Consider the following 26,477-nt stretch of genomic DNA (forward strand, 5'->3'; position numbering starts at 1 on the left):
TACCTACTATTATTGGTATGCAGTAATGCATACCAATATGCATTTTTTTTTCTCCAACCATTCTTTTTAGTGCTTTCTTAGGGAGCTATTTTCTCCTTCTCTTGGGCGGCAGGTTTATCACAGTAGAGTGTAAAGGCTCAGAAAACAGTCTGTTTGCTTATAATACCTGTCCATTTAAGAACTCTTTCTATATTTGTCAAGGCTGGTTTAAGTCTCAACACATCATATTTTCCTGGTAACATTTTCCAAGTCTTTATATGCTTCAACAAGCCACAAACTTTACCAGGCCCTTGAATAGGATATTCGTTGATCTAATATGAAAATATTGTGAAGCCCATGTTCCTTCCAGATGGGAGAAACGAGCTTGCTGGCAGTGCTGCCTTCTTTTGTCCCTTCAGGAGTGGCTACTCTCACAGACTCCTGGGTAATTGCTGAAATCGGCTTTATTTTTCTGCTTCTTAGAAAGCAATCAACTCGTCTATGAAAATCATCTTCCATTGTCAGGACAACAATGGCTCTTGCAGCCTCCTCTCTGTCTCGAGTGGAATTCAGAAGCCAATGGTCTCTTCCAACTCCAAAGGGGAAGACAGCAGCTGAGTCTCTGCTCCTCAAGTGCCTGAGTAAAGTACTTGAGCATCTTCCTTCTCAACAAAGTGTACAAAATGGTCCTTCCTCGCTGGGAAATTCTCAAGAGGGACAAAATTGACAACTTCTTATATTTCCCTCTTATCTATTTTTTTGCAGTAAACTACATTTCAAAGTGCAGAGACCTATCTCTTTGGTAAAAGTGGCTGTGGCGGCTGGTTTGACATCAGCCCATGCAGGATTAGGTGGCCGGGAGGGGAGGCGGTACACACATCCACACTGCTTACACAGGTTGAGGTCATCTGATTGTGACATCTCACTAATTTCAGATCCAGAATATTGCTCACAATGTAGCTTTCATGAGTAGCATTAATTCCTGGTGGGCGACACTCAACACTTACTTTCCGGAATATTTGGGAACATACCTAGTCTCAAGCAAAGCCGCTCCTTCAAGACATTGTACCTATGAGTGTGGGTTGTACAATAAGAGTGACTTGAATTTGACTATTGCTTCTGTCACTTACTCGTTACATGTCTTGACAGTATACATGGGAGATTGGTCCCAGGACATCTCCCCTGCCAGATGTGAGTTTCTGCAATTTCACACCCTGCCACTACAAATACTGTATTTTTGATCCACTTGCGGTTGAAAAAAAATCCACACATAAGTGGAGCAGTTCAAACCGGAACAGTTCAAAGGCCATATGTATAAAAAATACTTCATAATTTCCTATGAGTCTCTTATTCACCCAACAAATATTTATTGAGTGCCTATTATGCTCCAGGAATTGCTCTTGTGCTGGGAAATATTCTCTTTTTTGCTGATGCTCAAAATGCCTCATCCATCTTGGAAGATGTATGGCTTGCAACCCTGTCACAGGTCAGCCGTCAATCTCTCTGCAGTTCTTATTTCATCAGCACTTTTCCTACAGAAAGCACTGCCCTGCCTAAAGTGGGCAATCCGCCTCCTAGCAGGAAACGAAATCTCTTCTCACCCAGCTTTTGTGCTCTGTTACCAAACCTGGTTTGTGAGAGCATTTCAAACCCTGCAAGAGTCCTTGGAGCACAGGCCTTTCTGAATTTATACCTAACGAGCTTCACACGGCGAAGGGCTCTGCTCAGCAAAGCACTGCTTTGATTTGCTAGATGCCTTTGGATCCCCCTTATGGCGAAATGCCTTGAGTTTGTCTGGTGGTTTCTGAGCAAGTGAATAACTAGAGACAAGAAAAACAGATAAAAGAAAGTGCAAAAGATGTCTGGGGGTGGGAAATATAAAGGAAGACGATGTTAGCTCCATTCTCAGATAATACATTCTTTTCCCTTTCCATGACCTGTTCCAAAAGTCCTTTACAACTCTGCAGAAGCAGAAAATAAGATAAAGCATTCTAAATCCCCCTCTGTGAGCAAAGACCCCAAGAAAGCAAGCAAGATACCATTCATATGCTCTAGGAAGCCATAATTCTTAAGTGCTGCTGGTCATCTAGCTATATTAGAAGGGCAAATCACGCTGGTGGTGGTGCTGTGTTGATAGGAGTGCCTAACCTTTACCAAGCACTTGTTGTGAACCAAGCCCACACTAAGTCTGTACAAATCTTACCGTATTTCATTTTTTAAAAAATTTTTTTAGGGCAAGCTTTAGCTGATTGCTAGGAGGAGTTCAAGGTCTGGAGAGTCTAAATATTTCGGAGACATTGAGATTTTAATACCACACACATCTGTCCATGTTACAACCATGTTTTTTGACTCCTATAGTCAATACACTGGTTAAAAATGAGGACTCTGGAGCCAGACTGACTGAGATATGAATCCAGTTCAGCTACTTTCTAGGTCTGTGACCTTGGGCAAGTAATGTAACCTCTCTAAACTTCTGTTTCCTGGTCTGTAAAGTGGGAGGAATAATAGAGTTTCTATTTCAGGAAGTTATGTGGATTAAATGAACTATTTCATGTAGAACAGGGCCTGGCATACAAAATATATTACTCCTTCTATCCTCAGTGACTTCTTCTCCAAGGAAAAATGTGTTTCTTGCTTTTGGTCCTTGCTTTTGGCCTTTTCTAGCATGTGCTTCAGGTTCCTGATCTGTAAAAAGGGAATGATAATATCTATTGTGCATAATTGTTTGCATGATTTAATGACTTACTTTATGTTGTGTTACCTTGCACACATCCTCTTCACAGTAAGCTTTCCATAAATACACTTGAACTTCTCTTGATATTGTGATGTAGAAGCTTATTCTAAGATTTTGATTTATCTTTAATTTTATGAGTGCCAAATAGAAAGTCATCATTCATGTATAAATATATTCATTAACATATGATTCAGAAGTATTTATTTCTTGCACAAGTGTTTTTTTTTTTTAATTTTAAAGAAGTAACTGTTTGAGGCAATGTTCAAAGTAAAAAGATTATTTCCTAATCTGTGAGAATTTACAAACTAAAACGAATTTTGATTCAAGCAAGCTCAACCACTATTTATTGAATATCTGTGATGGTTACGGCATTGTGCTGGGTAGGGAAAGGGAGGATTAATCCCAATCCCAGGGAGCTTTCCATTTCCCTGTGCAAAGCACACACAAGAAATCGGAATGTAAGAGCAAAAGGCAGATGTGACGGATCCATGAGTCCTCAGAGTTCAGGGATGGCAGGAATCAGTGTGGACAGAGGGAAGAGGGGACAGGGCTTCCAGGTTGAGGAAAGGCCAAGCCAATGCTGAGATTGCCCACAGGGATGACTGAGGCGAGAGGCGGTGCCTCCCGAAAGGCAGCCATTGCAGTTGCCTGGGCGTGTCTGAGGGAAGTGAGCATTTAGGAAACACACTTAGGATGAAAGATAGACATCAGAGACCAATGGGGAAAAAGTGGTAGAATGAAACAGATGGGCTCAAAAAAGCTTGAGGCAGAGTGGGGAGTTAGGGCTTTGCTGACAGAGGAAATGGCAGCAGTGATGCATTTAACTGAGTTTTTGAAATTCCACTGCAAGTGTGAGGAAAATTGAGTGCTGCTTTGCTGAAGGCAGTTGGAGGGAGAGCTGGCCTGTGGGGAGAAGTAAATGATGATGAATTTATTTTTAAAATTTTTAGGTTTTATCCAAGTAAGGATAATGCTATCTGACATCTATGGATCTCCTTCCCTTCTCCATGGGGGCACAATACTAACTCATCATCTCATTTCACCCTTGCAAATGATGGGATTGTTTCTTAGGTGAGGAATTTGTAGATTTCAAATATTTGGCTCTTGTAAATATAAACTTCCCCCAGAGCTGCTTAAAGATAAAACCTATGTGAGAACATACTATTTGTCCCTTTTACAGAAGAGAAAATCAAGTCATAAGCAAGTTGACAAATATGCTCACAGGAACAACTGGTAAGTAGCAGAGCTGGGGTTCAGGCAGTTTGTCTCCAGGGCCCACTCTTGCCCACTGTGCATGGGAGATGGGGAGAGTTCTCTAAGCGCTGAGATGGTATTTCTCTCTACCATCTAAAAGAGGAAGATCCTTCTCCGCTCACTGCTCTCCCCCACAAATACTGAAAGTGTGATAAACAAGCATCAAAATAACCCAAGACTGGTCCAAAATACTTGTTACACAGTCCTTTAAAGATCAAGGAAAAAAGAAATTCTCAAAACAGAGACAAGCAGTTCCAGGAAACACTGCAAACTCTTTGACCTCATTAGGCCAACAGACTATCTAGCTACAACCTTGCATGGATTGGCAAGAACAAGCCACATGTAGGAACCCATCAAGATGAGCAATGTAGGAGAAAAACATGCTACTACTTAATTCAAGTTCTGCCACTGAGACTGTTTTATGCTTTAGTTATTTCTCACCTGGACTATTGTTGGTACCTTGGCAAGTTCTTTCTATTCATCTGTCATGCTTTACTGTCTATTCAAAACACAGAAACACATTTATTTTTTCCCCACCAGCTGTAATTCTCAAACCACTCTTTGCTCAGGCAATTATGCCAGTTTTCTGTTTCATCAGAGAATTCAATTTAAAATTTTAGTGCCAGTGGTTAAAATACTTACTTCATACATAACTTGAAGTTTGTATGGCTTTAATTCACATTTATGTTTCTGTTCACACTTTGCATTCTTTAATTGATTTATTTGTTAGCGATGCCATCTGTAGATTTTAAGTACTGAGCTTTCACAAATGACTTTTTCCTCCTTTCAAAGCTGTTTTGAAAATTATTTCCCTCACCTTTTTGCAATTAAAGCTGTGCTACATTCTCATCTTCCAGAGTTGAACATTTTTATAGCATTGCCTTCTTGTGTCTTTAAATTTGATTATACAGGTCTGTGCATATACAACAACTTAACCACAGAGATATTGTCTCTGTGGTATCCCATGGGAAGGATACTTCTAACTTGATCTCTGTCATCTGCTCTATAGGCACTATGAAAATCTAAGCTTCAACGGAATAAAAGCAGTTCATTGGTTCTTTGGGTTGGTTAGTGAATGTCCGATTTGTGACTGTGAAGCCCTCAGACTAACCTAGAGCTTATGTGTATGAATGGCTCTCTTCTAGCTTGTATTCCATAACCTTTGAGCAAAGGGTCCTGGGTCCTTTCCATCTGAGAATGACCAGCTCCCTCCCTGGTGCCTGGAGTGTGTAGGTAATCAATAAATGGCTATTAGATGAGTAAATTATAAATCCAAGTTAGTTATTTTATCAGTCTAAAACAAGACGTGGCCATGTTTTGCATGGAACAGGGAACAGAGAAATGTAGTCTTCATTTTGACTTCACTCTACCTTTGTAATGTCTTGAAAGTGTTATGATCTGCAAGGATGGAAGAGTATGCAGTGATCTCTTTCTTTCCCTTTGCTTGCAAATGTTGCTGATTGTATGCCATTCTAAGTTTCCATTAGTAGTATGATTGTGGATGACAACAGTGAGGGTCCTTTGTCCCCAACACCCAAGAGTGTGGGATTAGCCAAATATCCTTACAAAAAATACTTGTGTATAGGTGTGTGTTAGACTTCTGCCCTCTTGAAATCCTTTGCTACAAATACTTAACTATTACTGGAAAAAAAAACAAAAAAAAAACAATCCCTCCCTCAAGATTCTTTCCATGCCTATAAATCTATAAAGAGCTGTGGTTCTTGCCTTGGCTTCCCACTAGAATCACCTGGGGAGCTTAAAACACGTTGACACCTGGATCCCACCCCAGAATTCTGATTTAATTGGTCTTGGGTATGACTTTGGCATAGAAAATTTTAACATTTTCCTGGTAGATTCTAATGTGCAGCCAACGTTGATATATTAAAAATAATATCCTGTATCAATTGTTGATATAGGATAATATTTTTAAGTATTCAAAAAGCCAGACCTCAAAATATGGCATAATACATTTTATTTTAACTGAGCAGTTTTTTATATTAAAATACTCATAACAACTCTGACTAAACTATTGGTTGGAACAATATTTTTCAAAGCGTTAGTGGCAGATTACCTGGAAAATGTGCTAAATATGAAGATTTTTAGAACTCTCACTTTGGAGATTCTGATTCAGTACACTTGAAATCTGCTTTTAAAAAAAACACACTCAAATGATTCTTGTGCACAGTAAATTTGAAGAACTACTGCCTCAAAAAGACATCTGAAAAAGTTAAAAACAGCTTTTGGTAGTTCTAACAGGGAACGCACCACTTGGTGGTATTATGATTCGGTGTTATAGCAAAATAATAAAGATTTCAAAGTACTGACAAAATATAGATTTACACTTTATAAATTTCCTAGCAGTTTTTGGAATGCAAATCACATATTGACAACAGTAAGAATTTTTGAAAAAAAAATCTATGAATCCCTTGAATCAGTGTGAATATCTACTCTGTGTAGAAATATAAGCTTAAAAATGTTAAATTAATCTAATAACTAATTCTTTAGTCTAAAAAAGGTATGAAGGCATTCAAGACTGCTATCATGTTTAAAAAAATACCTACAATGCCTTTCAATTTAGGCCTAAAATCAGCCCTTGATGCACTAAAGTTTTAAAAGATTGGACAAAAGTTTAAGGCATCCAGTTATGTTGAACAAATTTAAGAACACTCAGGATAACAAATTCTTTTAGGCTTTAGGACGAGCATACATTTTAGTTTAGAACTGAAAAACTCTTCTATTTAGCTTAAACTTCAGTGGGAATTTAGAGAAAATGAATTACTCAAGCTGGAACTACATCAAAATGTCAAGTTAACACATTTTGGCTTGTAATGGTGCCAAGGGATCCAATGTCTGAATAATCAGGGCTGTAGATTTCCAAATCATTTTAAAGATAATGTTCTTACCAGGATGCTGGATCTTTAATTTTGCTTTTTCTTAGTTCTTTCCTTTCTACAGCTTTAACCCAGGCTAACCAAAACCTGTCAATATCATGTTGCAATTAATTGAAACAGCTGCCAAGAAACAGCTGCAAATAAAAATGTTAGCACAGAAGTTCACAGATTCAGAAAAAAAAATATTAAGACTAGTAATTTTTCCATGATGGTCAGTGATGCATTTGATTTTTCTGAAAACTTTTCTTGGGTTTTTGAAGGTTGAATAACTGATTTTATATCCGAGATAGTATTATAACCAAAGAATATCATGGACTGTGGTTGCCAATGTTTGTCTTAGAAATTTTCCTGGTTGGTCCCCTTGTAATAATTGTTCCTGGGACAATACCATGACTCTCACACTCGATTCCTGGCCACAGGGATGGATTTGTAACCTGGACTAGTCTAATCATAGTACCCATTTATACTACCAGTGGTCCATAGGTTAGTTACATCACTCAAGTTTTTTATAATCAATTCTCAGATATCTTAATCTATTCTTGGAGAAGCAGCCCAGCTCTGGGTTCAGGATACAGGAAACAAAGGTTAAGACAGTGGCAGGCCATCTTTCCCACCAGTTGGAGAAAGCCTGTCTGCAGTGAGAGAGAATGGAGCAAACAGAGACTGGCAGAAATTAGGGGTGGACATATAGAATCTTGGGGGCATTGAATCTTGGTTCTAATTCTTGAAGCCTTGGTTCCTGCAATTTTCTTTGATTCTGTGAGCTATCTTCTGAAATCTTTTCTCACGACAGGAACTACAGTCCCCTTTTTGGTGTAAGCCATTTTGAATTGGGTTTCTAACCTTTGCAACCAAAATTCTAACATAGAATATGAAACTAACTAGTCTCATCCATCATTTTACAGACAAGCAAGCACAGATTAACTTGTCCAAAGGCACACATGACAATTTAATTCACCTTTCTTTGCTCTTCAATCTCTTGGTATGCTTTCCCTCAACAGAAAGTTGAAACTTTGAGAGTTAGTGGGTCTATGTGTTTGATAACCCCCATCACATTCACAGTTGCTTCCAAGTAGACTTGTGACTGGATAGACCAATGTCAATTCTGAGATGAAAATATCCCCTCCCAGAACTTGGGGCTACAGCTCTGTAGCAGAGTATAGCTACACTGATTATTGCTCCACTGTAGAAACAGTTTCTACAGAGCCAAGTCTGAAAGGATACAATTTCCACATTCTCTCCAAGAGTTGAGTTTGTGGCACCTTGAAGATCTAAGCAGTTGAGTGTGATAAACAACAACAACAAAAAATTAGGTTAAAACATCTTTATAATTGTTTTAGAAGTTGTCAATACCAAAAACACTGTATTTACAAGAGTAACCACCATGTAAAGAACATATTGTGTAGTGAAAACCTGCAAAATTCCTGCATGTCCAAATAAACTACATTTAGAAATTATGGCATACTGTTGTTAAGTTGGACTATTGGCCCTGATTCTTCTCCTTGTCAGTTTCATATTTCTTTTCCTTCTGCCCTGTACCTCTGAAGAGCTTTCCTCTGTAGGTAGGATCAGCTCCTCGTGTAACAGTGGGCTTCCTCAGAACTGCCTTGACAAATGTAGAGGGTCTAAAGATGACTGCGTGGTTTGTCTTGTTTTCTTGTGCTCTGTCACCCATTAAGAGGTAGGGATCTGCATAATTTAAAATGAAGTTTGCCTATTTTTTGAACAGCCAATAATTGTGTTATAAAATTCAAAAGGTACAAAAGGGTACACGATGAAAAGTCAGCCTTCTTAACTCTGATCCTCAACTACTCAGTTTCCTCTCCAGAGGAAGCCAGTTACCAGTTTCTTGTGTAACCTTCCAGAGAAACTTTATCCATATATAAGAGAAGTCAAATAGCAGTATTTTTCGTAGAGCCAGAACTCAGGCCAAATAGGTAAAGGCTTATGAATCAGGCTGGAAAAATTCTTTCTGAGAAGTCTCCAACTCTTTTTTTTGAGGATCTATTATTTATAATTTGAGAGACCAGCTCCTATAGGGCGATCTAGAAAGGATTTGCTGTAGACCAAAAAAAGCACTTGTCAGGTAGAGCTATCTCAATGATAAGACTCCTAAAAATGTACTGTTTCCAAAACACACTCATGATTACTTTAAGATGTAACTCAAAAATTAGGTGATTGCTCCTTGGCCTAAAGTAGAAGATAAACACATAGTTGTAATTCAATTTGTGCCATCCTCAAATCATTTGTTTCTCTTTTAGAGACAGATCATTTCAATTAAGATCAACATTTGAACATGATAGAAGTAATTTTTACCTACTTATACAGCAACATATAAGTTAACTATTTTCTCATTTTAACTGGTTTGGGAATAAAACTGAATTAAGAAATTGAGCTTAAATGGTAATTTATATTATTAATTTTAATTAATTTGTACCACATATTGGCTGTACTTGATATTTATTGGCAGAAATATTTAAATCTTTAATTTTCTTCTAAAATGGTAATGGAAATGAATAAAACTATTGATCAAATTAAAAAATTTATTTACAAAACTTTATTTTGCTTTAAGAAAAAGATTATTCAATTCATGAAGATTAACCAAAACACCAACCCTATCAAAGTTTATTACAATAATCTTCCATAGGATTGATAGCATTAAAAAAAAGTTGATGCATACTTCAGTACAAAACCATAATATAAAAATAGGGTTTTAGTTGTGACTAAAATAAAAGCAGATAAATAATCTTCTTCAAAGGGAAAAAATACTTGAGGGAAAAAAACAACAGTACGTAAAGCAGGAAATTTAAATATCAGTTTAGTTCCTCATTGCCAACATGGCATTTATATCCCAGATGAGATTTCGTAATTGATCCATAATTTGCTTCAGCTGTTGATTCTTCTGTTTGAGTTTCTGTAGAAACAAAAGAATTTATCAAAAATGTTTCATGAAATATATACAATGAAGTTAAAAGATTAAAATGTCATAAGTTAGGACTCTTGATGATCCAGATAGAAATTAAGCTAAATATTCCTTCCTATAAGGCAGATGGTCTCAGCCCCATTCTGGCCTCAAATACTGAAAGGCATCTCAAATTCTAATTCAGTTCGCAGAGGCCTATGGCTCCATATCCCTGGCCCTGTTTACTCCTCCACTTCTACCATCAAAGAAAATGTGTTAAACTTTTAAAACCTAAGTATACAGGTTTTCTAAAGGACAGTATAACATAACAGTCAAGAGCACATACCCTAGAGCTAGATTCTGGGTGCTCAGATGCTCCTTCACTTAAACATTTGACATCAGCCAAATTATTTATCCTCTCTGTGCCTCAGTTTCACATCAGAAAAATGGAGAGAATAATTGAACCTACCTCTTAAAAGTTGTTTTGAGGATTAAACGATCTGATTTATGTAAAGTGTTAGAACTGTGCCTGGCATATAAGCATTCGATGAATGCTATTTATAGACACAGACCTGAATATATAATAGAAAATAAAGCATAAGAAAAATATAATGCCTAATGCAGTCTTTCAGAACTATGGCAGAAGTCACTCTTTGCCCATAGCATGATATGCAATCTCCTAATTCTGAAAACTAAAGATAAAATGGCAGCATCCAATGCAATTTTCTTCATAACTAAGATTTACTGAATGCTTGGAATGGACATGGCATGTGTCTCTGTATTTCTATACTTGGATTCTACTAGACCATGGCTTATAAACTCCTTTTTAAGAAATCTTTCTTTCAAATCCTACGTGGCAACTGCTTAGATAAAACAAGATAAAAACAGATATCTTCTGGTCAGAGTGTTTACGTTATTATAATAATTATTATTATTCAATAACCCTTTGGAAACATTACATTTGGAGATAATATATTTAATTAGATAATTTTAAAGATACTATATTAAACTACCTCCAGATGAATTAGTATATGTTCACTAGAAAGAAGCCTAAAAATAAAATCTTAATTTTGATTTCATTAAAAGCAAACTAAGATTAAGTACACTGCTTGCATTACTTCTATCTATAATTAGAAAAGTAACAGTAAGTGGGTGGTTAAAAGGGAAGACCAAGACATCCTTATTGGAAAATAGAAAATCAATTTACAGAGACTTTAATAATCTTTAATATTAATTAAATTTAATTCATATATGAAAGAATTAATACAATGTGGTCAGATAAAACATAGGACCATGTGGTATACAGGGCTTGACTCTAAAGCTCACTTTAACATAGTCCTTGTGAAATACTGTTAATATTTTTAGTTACTCAGTCTCCTTGTTCAGTTTTCAGATGACCCATCTTCTGAAGTCTGTCATTGTGAGTATGTGGCAGTTATTTAAGCAGTCGTGTATATTATCTAACAAAATTGACCCAAATTACTGGGGGAGATAGCAATGACCAAACCTAGAAAGTCTTGTCATCATAGAGACCAAGAAACTGACACTTCTACCAGCAATCAAGAGTAGCATCAAAACAGAAGCACATGAGTAAAAGATGCTATATTGGGAAGCTGGCAATCCCAGTCCCAGTTCTAACTTTGCTTCTAACTTGCTATTTGATCTTAGACAAATTCCATCTGCTCAGTTTTCTTGTGTATATAATAGGATTATATAATCTAAGGTTCCTGTTGGTGGTGTACTTTCTGCACACTCATACATAAGATGACAACCAGTTTCATAGAAAAGTGATTGCAAACCAGTAAATTTTCTTTTGTGAACTATTTCATGGCTTCAAAATGGTTCAAAGTTGGCTGCTCTTCACTACCACTAAAATCTATGGCTCAAGACTGAGCAGTCACCCCTAGCTGTGAAATAAGTCAGCTATCTTGATTGCCCTCTCAATTCTAATTTTTTAGGAGAGATACGGAGAAGAGCAATTAATAAAAGGAAGAGAAAGAATGTGAGTTTATTAAAAAAATCTTATTAGTAAGTTCTGACATACTTGAATATGATAATTTTTAATCATGATTGAGGATAGCACCCAAATGACTAGACTATACCTTTTGTAAGGCAGATGGCATCCGAAAACTTCAGATGCTGTGGAACCCCAAAAGTTAGAAACGGCCTCTGGTAGAACAGGTCAGCTAACAAGGAAAATATTTTTGTTTGGGGTCTAGAAATGTTAGTGGTGAGAAAAGATTGGAAGGAGGATAAATTTAGGCTTGGTAGTAGGCAATTAAAATTCCTGAAGGGGAAAAAATATGATGAAAAAGGTTAATTGGACAAGTGTGTAGTATGGATTCTCCAAAACATTTTCAGTGGCAACAAACCTGGATATATGAAAAAGAAAAAAGTGGAAGGATTTAAATTTAAGAGAAAACTGAAAACCATTTGAAAGCCAAGTCTGATGAATAAGCTCTGTGATCACATTTTTAGTAAAAATTAAGAAGTAATTTATTAGTAATAAAATTATATTCTTGAGTGGTTAAAAACTTTATAACCAGTATCAACATAGGGCTAGCAAATGGCTCCCACAATGGTTTCACCACTGATATAAATGCATAGCCTACCAATAAGACTCTTTGAAGAATACTCATTTGGAAACATAAATTCTGATGTACTTTTTTTTAAGGCCTCATTAATTCTTAAAAAATAAAGTAATAACTAAAAAATATAAGGTATTTTCAAAATAACATTCACCTCTAGGCAATGGCAAAAAAATTTTAAAAGAATATCATATAGTCTAAGGCTCTTGGGATAGTTACTCTCAAAGATGCCACAAAGTTTTATTAGCACACAAGTAAAATATCTAGAGTCAAAACACATCATGAAAGTATCAACAGCAAGGCTGACAGTTATGCTTATTAGTGCTTAAATTATAAATAAATTTTTCATGACATGATATAGGATTTAATATATACAATCTTGCCACTGATTGATTTTAACAGAGGTTGACAGCTGCTATTTTCAAAATCCATCAGCTGTGCCTAATTTGTTACAATAACAGGTGAACTTGTAAGTAGAATAAATACTTAAAAAATATGTTTAGGCTGTCATACCACGTAATTTAATATTCACACAAAAGCTGTGACATTTGATCAAAAATGCTTTAATTTCTAAATGCATGGACTCAATTATGTCAACCTTATAAATACTACCAACTACCTTTTTCAATTTCATTTTACCATCAACAGAACAGCTTTAAGCAAAATAAAATTCATTCTGATGTCCCTAAAGGATATAGTTTCAAATAAATATTCACCCTTGACTTGGTTATCAGGCTTTATGGATTCCAGGATATATGAAGAAAAAATGAAAAGTATTTTTAATAAACCAGAAATATGACTATTAAAACTCGGCCATTTTGTCATATAATGATTTATACCAAATACTGACTACAAATTGTGTGCCTAAAAGTTTCATGGCATTATGGTAGGCATTGGTGGTATATGCACTGTTAGGAACCAAACAGACCATAAAAACTAAATATATAGTAAACAATCCAACTATATGTTGTTCTGTACAATTTCACATATACAATGATATAGTAATAGTTTGAAAATGACTAAGTGAGGGTCAACTAAGGGGTTTATCAATCCACTTATTTTATGTAGTTTATTTAGAATAAAAAGAAAATATACATTGTAATAAAATTCTGAAAAATTTAAATTGAATGCAAAGAATATAATTTTATTACTGATAGATTTATAGCTTGGTAGATTGATTGATTTATAGATCCATAAAGCAACTCAGTTATTTAATACAACCAAATGCCAATGGCACACTATTTTTGTTTTTGTAAATATCCATCAAAACATGAAATGGGTGCACGGAACAGGTGCTGCTTTGTTTCCATTGGAGAATCTTATATTCTCCAAGAAGAAATTTGTCCACTCATCTGAAACAAACATGATTGTAGACAACACAACTGGCTGGTTCATGGCAGAAATTCTAGTACATAGGACAATGCCTGGCACAGAGCAGGCAAACAAATAGTTGGATGTTCAAAGGAAAAATAACAAAAGCCAAATTAAAAAGCTTCCCCAAACTCTAGAAGAATGGGAAAAACAAGCATGCAAACAAAAATCCTTAGCAATTATTCCACAACTTGTTCTTATTTTTGTTTAAATATTGCCTTTTAGTATCCAACAAAACCCACATGACCATTATTAAAATTATTCATTTTTAGACTGTATACCATAATTAGTATAACATTTTATTCTCTATAGTAAGCTATTTAAAATAAACATAGTTTTCACTATGAGAAACACTTTCAGTTGTGTGTGCCATTAAGGCAAAAAATATATATGTCAGTGGATCATGAGCTCAATATTTGAAAACATTTCAATTGTATATTTTAATTTTACATTCTAGAATGGATACAAGACTTGAAGAAATTAGAAAAAAAGAATAAAATACATTAGTTGTGTTAATCATACATAAGGTTACTCTATTAACAGTCAGAGTATATGTTACATTCAATTCACAGTCATAATGATTTTTAAGGAATGAATTAAAAACTCCTTTTCGTCAGACAATTTGCCTGCTTTTTTGCAGTTAATTTTATACTTTTCTTCCTTCTTTATTTGGGATTTAAATTTAAGTTAGCCAAATCTTAGCCTTCTTCCATCTTTTACCTCTGCTCACAACCTAATCCTATAGTGCTTTCTCCAAATATAGGGAGAGTTCTTACAGAGAAGAGTTACAAGACCATTAAATGAGTACTTCCCATAACACTCCAAAACAAATACTCTTCCTCTAAATTCTCTTTTAAAAAAAATTCCCATAGAAACACAGGGCTTAGCTTTAAACCTGGTTAATTTAAAACATCTAAACTGATTCTTTCCTCTTTGTAGTAACTTTCAGTGCATATCATGTTAACTAAAACATGTTTTACCCTGAAGTTAAAAGCAGTTAGAACAGATCCAAGTGGTTTAATCAAAGGAAGAGATCTCAAATGTCTAAAGTATAAATGGGAAAACAAAATTTGAAATACTGACTTTTATTCCATAAACAAACTTTCAGAAACACTGTGTATCTATTTAGTGTACTGAAATAAACCTGTTCCATATAAACACTGTAGACTAAAATACATGTGTTTATCTCCCCTTTTTCTCAAATGGCATGAGAGAAATAAAAAAGCTATAAGCCCATGTGGAGAAAAGTGGTCAGAAAGGAGACAACAGCAGATGCAAGGTGGTAAGTTTTAAGATGAAAAGTAAAGAGGGAGTGGTAAATGGCTTAGAGAGGAGGGAAGCACAGCCCATGGGATGTAGGAGGGATGCTACTGATCCGCTAGGCAGAACCAGAGACAGAAACCATCTCAAAGGCACCAGGTGAGGCCTGAAACCTGGAGGAACGGCTGAAAGGGGGGACTCAGGTGCCTCACAAACTTGCATTCCTTGCCAACAGGTGACTGAACACCTTCTCCCCCTGCCCTGAGCTGAGTCTCAAGGAACAGGCAGCAAATTGCCTGTGAAACTGAACCAGAACAGCTGTGCATTCAGTTAACAGCACAGCAGAAGGCAGGAATGAGGTGAAAAGCTGAAAACAGGAGTGTGCTCCTGAACTCTGGGCCTCACAAAGCACTTCCTCCTCCCATCATGCTTCCATAAACACAAGAGAATATCTCCCTCTATAGGGCACTGGAACACTCTTCTCTGAAGAAACTGAATAGCCTGGAAGAAAAAAACCTCAGGAAACTGATAGTAGGGGATCCTGCAAAGAAAAAAGCCAACCTGCTTCCCCATTTTATGAAGAAGCCAACTCACAATGCTTCCAATTAACTTTCTAGTACCTCACTGTTAAATATAAATGGCTCACATTTAAGCATCAGCCTACTCATCAGATCTTTTAGAGCTTCCATGTGGAGACACAACAGAACAAAATAGTGGTTGGCAAACTATGGTCCACGCACGGCCTGATTTTTTAAGGCCGGAAAGCAAAGGATGGCTCTTACGTTACAACAGAGACCATATGTGTCTCACAAAGCCTAAAATATTGACTGTCTATCTGGTCCTTTATGAAAAATTTGCCAAACTCTATACTATTAATAGAAGATCATGGAGGAATGTCAAATAAAAAAAAAAGTTTTTTATTTTCTTAGGGAAAATAATTCATAAAGTAGAATTTTTATAGCCAGCCAGACTATCAACTGCTCAGATATGTGAGGATTCAAAACTTAAGTCTCTGCATTCCTTCTAAAGAAGCCACTGATATATATGTACCTTACCAATGAGGGAGAAAACCAAGAAAGTGAAAAATGTAAGACAAGAAAATAGTAAAATCAACAGAAGATGAGAAGGAAAGCCCCAGGCAATAGCCACATAGCAGGCACAAAGAGCATTCCATCTAGACATCCAGACCTAGCAAGAGGAAAGAGGAGTCAAGAGGGCAGAGTGAGAACCAAGAAATTGTCTGATGACTTTGACTGGTGGAAAGGCAGATAACAGTTCTGAGATGCTGCCATTGAAGCATAAAAAACTAAGATTTTAGGAAATTAAAGAGGTGATTATTAACTCCAGGAAAACAAAACATTTTTCAACCAAGGAAATGTAACTTTGGTTTATTATGTGGATTATCAATAAACAATATTTATGAAACCATAATTATGTGAACACAGAATATTTATTGAACCTCAACTATGATATTACTGTACTGAAAGGTTTTGCGGGGAAATTATATAGGTGGGTTCAGGAGAGAGAGGGTAAGGAGAGCTAAATCCTTACGTGGAGAAAGAAATCCTTTTATACATCATATCATTTGTATCAATTATACCCTTCATTTAAAATTCACAAAACTCTAGGTCAACAGCTAGTAAGATTTTTTGATTACACACGCTTGAAGTATTACCATATTCTGATTATATGAAAGGTCTTTTTTTTAAAAAAAATCAAGGATAAGTTATTTCTAAGCCTTCAGATTGGAAGCAAAAAGAAAGAGGAACTTAGAATAATAAAAAGTAAAATGAAATATATATTTAGAAAAAGTATCTTTCTGAATTTACACAGCTTTATTTTTCCCAAATATTATAAAATCCTCTATGGTAGAGAACTATTAATATATCTATGTTATATGTGTGGTACTCTGAAGTCAAAGTTACCATTACAATGGTGTTTTATTTATATTCATATTTCATTGTATCTTATAAAAAGTACCTTTATTACAGAGAAAAATAAAAATCAGAACACATTCATTGTTAATTAATATATATGTTATCAAGAGAAACATTTAACACTTCTTAGTAAATGAATGTCTCATCTGTCTGGACTACTAAACAGTAGCTATTTATCAAGATCTAAATTAAAAGTTCTCAATCCCCTTCTAATTTTCTATTGTGAGTTCTTTATTATGATAGTCACTTATTACTATCAAATTTGCTGGAAATTTTCTTAATCTGTATTTCACTTTTTAATAAAAAATTATAATATTTTATTTTATAAAACCTATCCAATTTTTTCCTTTTTCTTGAGTTTTTAAATATATTTTTATCTTAATTATCCAATATTTTGTTTTGTAGGTCTTATTTTCGATTCTGAAATTCATTTTGATATATGGTGTAACATAAAAAGCTAGTTTAATTTCACTCCCAAAGTTTCTATTTTTAAGGACTAATTTTCTACACAATTCCTCTTCTGTCATATCAAATTCCCATACAGATTTAGGAAGCCTGGTTTTCTAGCTAGATTATTTTACTAATCTGTCTATTCTTGTGCCAATACTATATGCTTAATTACTGTTTTTATAATATGCCTTATATAACATTTTAATTTTTGAAGAATTTGGCTTTATTACTCATATTCATCAAAATTTTCTTTGATATTTTTATATAATTTCAAGAAAAAAAATCCCATTTGGTTTTATTTGGATTTGTTTTTTTATTGGTATTGTCCTAAAATCTTATTATTTTTGCATACTTTCAAGAAAAGTCTTATTTAAATTTGGATTATTACTGCATTCAAACTATGAAGTAAGCAAGACTGGCAGTTTTATAATATTTATTGCCAGCCCAAGAACTTTATATATCCTTTTAATTATTCAAAGCTTCTTTTATGTATCTTAATTTATTCACACATATCACTGATATAATTCTATCTACTAAATATTTACTGTTACAATTGAATAGAATCTTATAATCTTATTGGTTGATAGCATTATAAGAGCATGCTATCAATCTTGTATTAAGCCTTCTTATGGAACTCTTACAGATTTCACTTGTTTATCAGCTTAGTTTCTTTGAGCATTCTAACAAGCTTGGACATAGTATTATAACTCCTGTTTTCCAACATTTATTTGTCTTATTTACTGTCTATAACTTGTAAAATAATATTAATATAGTGTGTAAAGCATCTTATTTGATGCCTGTTTTTAACAGGAATACTCTGTATTTCACCTGTATATAAAAACTGTTGACTATCTGAAATAAAAAAATTCTTAAAAAATCATTATCTTGTTAGTAGTTTTAAGTGCTCTTTGAATCGGCAATCAGTATTTCTTTTTTTTTTTTTCTGAGACAGAGTCTCACTCTGTCACCCTATGTATAGAGGTATAGTGCCATGGCATCATCATAGCTCACTGCAACTTCAAACTCCTGGGCTCAAGTAATCCTCCTGCCTTGGCCTCCTGAGTAGCTGGGGGACTACAGGTGTGTACCACCATGCCCGACTAATTTTTTCTCTTAATATTTTAGTAGAGCGAAGGTCTCACTCTTGTTCAGGCTGGTCTCAAACTCCTGAGCTCAAGCGATCCCCCCCCTTGGCCTCCCAGAGTGCTAGGATTACAGGTATGAGCCACTGTGCCCAGCCAGCAACCAGTATGGAATTCAATCACCATTTTAGATATGCAAGAAATTTTTTTACCAATGTAGTCTACTGGTATTTTTATATATGTAAGTTGAACTATCCTCATATACCTCAGAAAACTCTCTTTGGCTATGGTGGACTGTTAATACACTAATTAATTCTATTAACTAGAATTAAGAATTTCAGGAAGGGGTGATCTGTATTTATAAGTGAAAGAATGAGGCTAGCAATTTTATTCACTGTGCTATTTCTATTAGATTTTGGTAAGCTTGGGCCACATTTCCATGATAGAATGAACTGACAACTTCCCCTATTTCTCTGTTTCATAAAATCTATCTTAACATTATCTTCTGTTAAAGTATTTAGTAATAAATACATTCCAGTCAGAAACTTTTTGTGGGGTTAAGGTAGGTAGGATAATGCTTTGATAACTCTCTCAATTTCTTATTCGCCTGTAGAGACATTCACATTTCTTATTTGTAAATTTTTATCATTTGCTGCTCCAAATATGCTGTAAGTTAGAAATGCAGAATTCTGCCTAGAAAAGAAAAGAGTAAATTGGTTGTGGCTGAGTGCCTAGGGAGTGCTTCTAAGAGCTTTACTGAATGAATTTTGTGATTTCTCTTCAGACTATTCAGACAGCATTTCTGCTTACCTTTTAGTTCTTGGCTGTATTCTAAATAGGTTAAGTATGCCACAGAAACAATTTCGTGTAATTCAATAATTCAAATTATGTTTTTGAGTTACATTAGACTCTCTAGTAATTTTTCTCAATAACTCAAACATAAAATGTACAGACTAACAACTCACTTTATTTACTTCAGCAATTTCTCGCCTCTCCTCACTAGCAAAACGAGGAGGGCCAGCCCGGTCATCGTTCTTTGATCCATCTTCTTCCACATATGGAATAAGTTGCTGGGAGTGATGAACAAAAGTTAAAAGTCAAAAATATGGCCCAAATTTTCTGATTACACTAGTATAAAGAATGTATTAGATTAAGGTCAATTTTTATACTTTTCTTTTATTAGTATAAAAATAAATTTCAATTTGATGGCATGAAACAAGAGCTTTAGTAGTTTATCATTTCAGTGCATTCTATACATTACCCTTTCAGGATTCTTTTGCAAAACAGCCTTTATAACACTGGTTGTAACATACAATTAAATAATACTCTATGCATTCAATCAGCAAATATTTAATTGCCAGACATTGGGTGAGACTACAAAAATGCCAAATAAGAAGTGATTCCTGCCTCTAAGAGATTTATAGTCTATTGAGATAGATTAAACAGGCTTTCCCTTCATTTATACAAGAAAGGAACTTCACAGATGTGTGTTACATAAATGATAATAACTTACAATCTAAAACTTCAGTGTCTATGTGAATTTCTAGATGTCTTAAGTTCTATTAGCTGTGAGGATTTTTTTTTTTAGGAGAAAAAAATTTACATAGCAATGAAACTTATAGCAGAATTATAATTAAGTGTGTATGGTTTGTGATCAAATTTATTGGATGAAGGCCCTCATACATGTGACAGACTTCAGGAATCATCTAGTCTCTACCATCATATATTATCAATACAGGAATAAGCCAAAAGCATTAATAAGTGATAAAACTAGGAGTCATCTGGCCAAACTTATTTGAATTCTTGGGACAAATATAAACTTACCCACATCTACATTCTCCTTTTCTTCGTTTCCTTTCTCCTAACACAGAAGCTGTCTTTTCTCCTGAAGAGGATCAGCTCCTGTGCTTACTCCTCTGTCTTACTATCTTCCATTATTTATCCCCTTTCCTCAACTTCTCCCTACAGTTTTCTTCCTTTATTATCTCAACATGTTCTGGTCTCTTCCATCTGGAGGGGAAAAAGAAAACCCAAACCCTCAATTCCCTCCTCCTATCCACTGCTTTCCTCTCTTGTTTTTATCTAAGCATCTTGAAAGACTGATATCCACTTGTTGGCTCTAGCTCCTTACTTCCTGTTTAATCTTCAACCCACAGTGATCTGACTTTGTGCCGCAATCATTTCACTGAAACTCTGCTCAAACATACCAGCAATGTTTATCTAGCAAATTCTACCAAACAGTTTTCATTCCTTATTTTGACTTCTTTGCAGCATCTGACAATGTCAACCACATTTCTGATCTTTTTCCCATAACTTCCAGTCCCTTCTTTTCAGGCTCTTTTGCAGTTTACTCTTTTTCTGTTCATCTCTTACATGCTGATCACTCAAAAGGGAAGCACTGATCACGTGAAATTGTTCTTTACATGTAGTAAGAGATATCTGTGCTTCCCAGCTACCTTTGGTGGCAGACATATAACTTGTCAACAGGGCAAGTTGACAAGTTGCCACCTATAGAAAGGGCCACCTATAAAAATATCATTTACCTAATTAAATACATCTATGACTTGAGATTAAATTTAGAGAATATATTTTTAAAATATAGTGATCCCACTGGATTAAACATCAAATCTAAATTAATAATTATGAAAAATCTTTTATCTGTAAGGCACCTTCATGAAAACCACTTTAAAAGTATTTTGAAATACTATTAAAACTACCTAAAAACTCCCAAAAAATGCATGTACTGATTTAATTAAAAGGAGATATTGATAGCAATGATAAAAATTGCCTCAGACAACCCCTTCTCAACAACAACAACAATCACTGTAAGCCTGGATGTCAAAGTGTACACGAAATTATTAACATGAAAATACAGTAATAATTCTATGTATATATCACATTTTCATCTTCTCTGGTCAAAAGTAAAACCAATAAAATTCGAAATCTGGAAATATTGCTAAAATAGGAGAAAGAGAGAAGAAAAAAATAACGAATGTCTTGAAACCATCTTACGTTTATCTATTACAAAAATTTACCTCTACTGGAATGGGATCCATTCCTCCACAGTTTTCATTGCACTTGTCATAGACCAATCTCAGCTTCCTGAAGAGAATAGAAAGTTGGCGAAGATGATCTTGTAGCTTTGTTAACCGGTCTTGATATGTTCCAGTATGATAAGTGACACCATTTGGCAGCTTCCGGGCAAGATAATAAAAATAGAAAGAAATGAAAATCAAGATTTCCTATAAGCAAAGCTAATAAACAGAAAAAATTTTTAAGTACTATATAAAAGCAATTGTTTCTTACAACTACTCAAGTGCAATTTTAAGAATAAGAGTAATACATGTCCATTTATTAGCAATTTGGCATATTGTTTTATTGCTGTAAAATAGCCGTGAAAGATAACTTTTAAAAGAATATACAATTTTAATATTACTCACTGTTATATGAATCCAGCTTACTGCTAAGCTTAATTAACCAAGAGGTTAAAAATAAAATACAGTTTAAAAAAAAAAAAGTGAAGCCCAACATTTTTTAGAAGAAAATGAACACTATCCTGTTGCAAAAATATTCTCAAAATACCTTAATTATAAGATAATTAAGATTCTTAAGGCACACATTAAAATATAAAGCTGTCACAAAAAGTTTTACTTAAAAAAAGAATCATTAACAAGAGATATACATGTCATCTGTACTTGAACATCATTAATAAATTATGATAAGTAACTGCTATAATCATAACTCAGATATTTATATATTTTTAATTCAAGAATTTTATCAAAAGAGGCCAAAACTACATATTGAAATGATAAAATTATGGGTAAACAAAATTGATTTTTTATTTAGAAATTATAAATAAATACCTTTTGTGCATTGCTGAAACTAATGAACAAAATCTTTACTTCTCTGTACATATTTACAATATTTTATTCCCACAATTTGATCTGTAGAATCATTCTAATACTTGAATCAAGAATAGTATAGTACCATGTTTTCTAATGTGCATTTGTTTTCATTTGTACAAGTTCACCTGTATACTTATTTTGGGGATTGAAATCAGGTAATTTAAAACCAAAGCACTAATAGTTAAGAGGTCAGACCAGTCTTTCTAGGCCTCAGTTTACTTTTTTTTTTTTTCTTTTTTAAACAGATGAGGTAGAAATGCAAGAAAAAAAGAGAAAAAAAATGATACAATGTTTGGAGAGAAAAGAAAATAGGATGTACAATCATTACAACCATAAACACAAAGAAAGACTGGAAAGGCCTACACATAGTTGATAAAAGATGTATTATTAGGTAGATAGGCTTCAATAATTTATTTTCTTTTTTCCCTCTCATTTCCAAATTTCCTACAATAAAATGGTTTATGAATTAAGGATATGGATCTTCTGAAATTACCTGAAGGGAGATATTATTAGAATTTTCAGAAATTCTCAAGCATTAAAGCACTCCACAATGCCTCAAAGAAATATGATAAAATATCAAAGGCTGTATTAGTCAAAACATTTTTAGGGGACTCGCATTAAGGGTTCATTTCCCAATACAATTTAAGATTTCACTTCATGAACTCTCAATTTATTAATATCAACGTTCACAGACACTAACAATTCAGAGACAAGTTTAAAGGAATCCCTGCTTTCTAGTTTGGGTGATAGTGAGGAGTACAATGATTCTATCTTGCCTAGAGAAGCACTCCATACCTTTATTGTGGCATTTACTGGGTTTAATACTTTGTCCATATTTTCTATTTAATAGGAAATGGAAATCAAGGTTTATATCTCTATATTTAGTACAGCACAAACAGACAGAAGGTTTTAAAGTACAATATGAATTGTTTTACTTTAATGAGTTATTTTACCTATAAATATATACTTAAAATTCATTAAGAAATGTGTCATATGAAAGAACTCCTGATAAATACTTTCATAAAGGAAAACGAATCCTTTTGAAATGCAAGAATCACCCTCCTTAAGTTTGCTGACTTAGCTTGTTTTGAGTTTTTATACAGTGAAACATCAGTTTCTAAAAGGGATTAATTCATTCAAAAAATTGCCACACATCTTTCATGTGTCAGGCACTGTTCTGGATGCTGGGGTAGAGCACTGAAAATGAGAGACAAGGTTTCCATACTTCAGAGTATACATGGCAATAGTGTCTAACATCCGTTGGTGTACTGTGGTGTCATGGTTCAGCTGAAAACCTCATCAATAGCTATCTCCCTTACGAATATGGGTGAAAAACCATAAATATATCATCATACCCCTAGACAATAAAAAAGCATTCAATTAAATTCAAAATCCATTTTTAAAATAAACGTAAAAACTCAATGTTAAAAATCTTCAATGTGATAAAATACATTTATCTCAGTTAAAAAGTCAGCATCATGATTAACGTGGAAACATAAGAAGCATTCCTCCTAAAGTCAGGAACATAAAAAAGATGCCTACTAAGATACACTACAAGTGAACACTGTTCTGGAGGCACAGGCCAATGCAATTAGAAAAGAAGAAAAGAAAAACGTTTAAACATCAAAAAGAAAACAGCATAACTATTACTTTTTATAAATGATATGATAAAGTGCTACTACAAATAAGAGAATTTAAAATTAATAGAGTGAAAGCAATAGATTTTCTTGCATCTATAAAAAACAAAAAATGGGAAAAGACTCCATTTACTATAGAAACAAAAAAAGATAAAATAGGCATAAACTTTTAAAAATCTCAAGACAAAAATGAAAACTTAAAATACTTCATAGGGAAACAAAAGGATATTGCATGTTCTTGGTTAGTAAGACTCAATATCATAATGTCAAGTCTTTCTAGGTTGAATAAAACTATTAAAAATGCTAACAGTTTTTTTTTCTTGGAACTAAATAAGGGATTCTAAAGTACATGTGAAAAACAAACAAGCAAGAATAGCCAAGGCAATTCTGAAAAATAAGTGTAAATCCATTATAGAGCCTTGAAAAATATAAGGTTTTGCATTAATACATAAAAGACAGGTAGCTAAGTGAAATATAATAAAACATACAAAGCAGCATCTGAACTCAATGGAGTAAAATGAATTATTCAATCAACCCTTTGGAAAAAGTAAGGCTAGGGTCACACTTTAAGTAGGATAAATTCCACAAGGATTCAATGTAAAAATTGAAACAAGAAAACCAAGACAGACACATCCTTGGGGGACACTTTTGAGCATAAATGGGGGCGACCCTACACTTAAAGTTTGCCAGGAAGAACCCTGTTGACATCCAGGTGTTAGGTAGATAGCAAGGAATTCCGGGTCTCCTAGGGATGAAAGTGAGTGCTGTTGTCCCCATTTTGGTCCTGCCCTGCCCTAATTCTCCACACGTGGGGGAGGAGGGAATACCCTACAAATATGCGCATCAGAACTTGGTGCACCAGGGACAAAAGAATGCAGAGGACTCTCTAACCCACAGGCCAAGCAGCATGGGTACCATGAAGTCCAGAAAGTGACCTAGAACCCACATGTGCACTTTAGGCTCAGGTCATGTGACTCCTAACTGGCCAATCAAAGGGATTCCATCACGAGGGAGGTCCCTATGCGGGCACTATAAAATAAGACGCAGACCATAACCAATCTCTGTCTTTTTGCCCTTCCTTGTGCTTGCCCTGCTGCGACAATGGGTCCGGTGGCCATCTGTGGCGTATGTACCATGTGCTCTGTAAACCTACATCTTGCTCTTGTCCTGTAATCCTTTCTCTTCTCAATAAACCTCATTTTCGCGCTTGCCTAACTTTGGTGCATCTGGTCATTCTTCTGTCATGAGCTGGCCAAGAAACCGACAGTTGCGGACTAAAACCTGACACAGGGACTCCACCTAACGAGTAAACCAGGCCCCCTTCCCCCCCAGAAGCATCTCGTTTGCTCCACGCACGCCCCCCTTCCCACCTGCATGTTCCTCAGCAGCTGAAAGATCTCCATGGTGCGGTACACGATGTCCTGGACCGTCTCCTGCCCGATCCGGCACAGCGATGCTGTGTTGACCTCCCGGGCGGCCTGCTGAGCCTGGGGCCCGGCGAAGGGCCCGGGCGCCATCCCAGACGCCGCCAGCGGAGGGGTGGACATGGCGCGGCTGCGCCCTCAGGCTGTCAGGGACCGGACAGTAGGTATCAGGGGTCAGGGGCTCGGCGTGAGCAGGAGCTGGGAAGATCCGGGCTGCCAGATTTCAAAATAGCAGCCGCGACTTCCGCTTATCGTGACGTAACGCGTCTCCAAACGTCACGGACGCCGCCCACTCGGCCGACCTCTGGGAACCTGCCTCCGCGTGAAACCGCGCGGGATTGGACTGGAAGCCTGGGTGAGGCGGGACAGAAGGCTTGAGTAGCCAATCACTAGCTGCGCTCCGGCCAGAGGGGGCGGTATGCGTGGTGGGGGGGGCTTCCCCGAGTTGGTTTCCCAAATGCTCAGTCCCACGCTGGAATTCATGATGGAACTTTTGTTTTCTTGTGTTAGTTTCTTTGCTGAGCATTCTCTTGTAACAACAAGCCTATGCGCGCTGTAATATTATTGTCCTTTATATAGCTTAGAGGAAGGCTTACAGGTTAAAGTGCTTGTTCAGTCGCACACAAGTTGTAACTGGCAATCTGCTACTCAAATTTAGAAAGCAAAATTCCTGACTTTGCAGGCTTCACTACGACATGATACAGACTCCTTGACTGCTCTTGGTCTCTGCTCACATGTCGTTTATTAGAGGAGCTTTCCTGATCTCTTTAAGTAAAAAATTCACACTGCGCACTTGCCCATGCATACACACTCCTTTCTGACACTATCACTGTCTGATGTTTTATATAATTTTCGCTTTCTTTACTTTCTGACTTCCCCTCACTCTATCCACACACACACAAAATGCAAACTACATAAAAATGAAGACTGTCTATTTTATTCACTTATGTATTCTTGGAACTCAGGGATGAACACAAGTATCTACTGTTGAATGATTGTTGAATGACATACATGCAACAAAAAAAGTAAAACCATTTTCTCACCTACCACTTACTGTGTATCT

At 35.4% G+C, this 26,477-nt stretch overlaps 1 protein-coding gene across 1 annotated transcript; it reads right to left on the bottom strand.

Annotated features, from left to right (window-relative positions):
* Nucleotides 1-9,400: 9,400 nt before the first annotated feature.
* On the bottom strand, nucleotides 9,401-25,686 carry MED30 (mediator complex subunit 30). The gene is made up of 4 exons (XM_012751136.3): nucleotides 25,361-25,686; nucleotides 21,484-21,642; nucleotides 19,414-19,518; nucleotides 9,401-9,772 (listed from the first exon to the last, which is right to left on the bottom strand). The coding sequence occupies exons 1-4, from the start codon at nucleotides 25,535-25,537 to the stop codon at nucleotides 9,677-9,679; spliced, it is 537 nt and encodes a 178-aa protein (XP_012606590.1). The 5' UTR covers nucleotides 25,538-25,686; the 3' UTR covers nucleotides 9,401-9,676.
* Between the last annotated feature and the right edge of the window lie 791 nt (nucleotides 25,687-26,477).

The sequence above is a fragment of the Microcebus murinus genome, chromosome 7, assembly GCF_040939455.1.
Source record: "Microcebus murinus isolate Inina chromosome 7, M.murinus_Inina_mat1.0, whole genome shotgun sequence".
In the NCBI taxonomy this organism is placed as follows: domain Eukaryota; kingdom Metazoa; phylum Chordata; class Mammalia; order Primates; family Cheirogaleidae; genus Microcebus; species Microcebus murinus.

Coding starts and splice junctions, on each gene's coding strand:
- MED30 (XM_012751136.3), bottom strand. CDS start 25,537: ATGTCCACCCCTCCGCTGGCGGCGTCTGGGATGGCGCCCGGGCCCTTC. Junction 21,643..25,360: donor AGCTGCTGAGGAACATGCAG/GTGGGAAGGGGG, acceptor CTTGCCCGGAAG/CTGCCAAATGGTGTCACTTA. Junction 19,519..21,483: donor TGGATCCCATTCCAGTAGAG/GTAAATTTTTGT, acceptor CATCACTCCCAG/CAACTTATTCCATATGTGGA.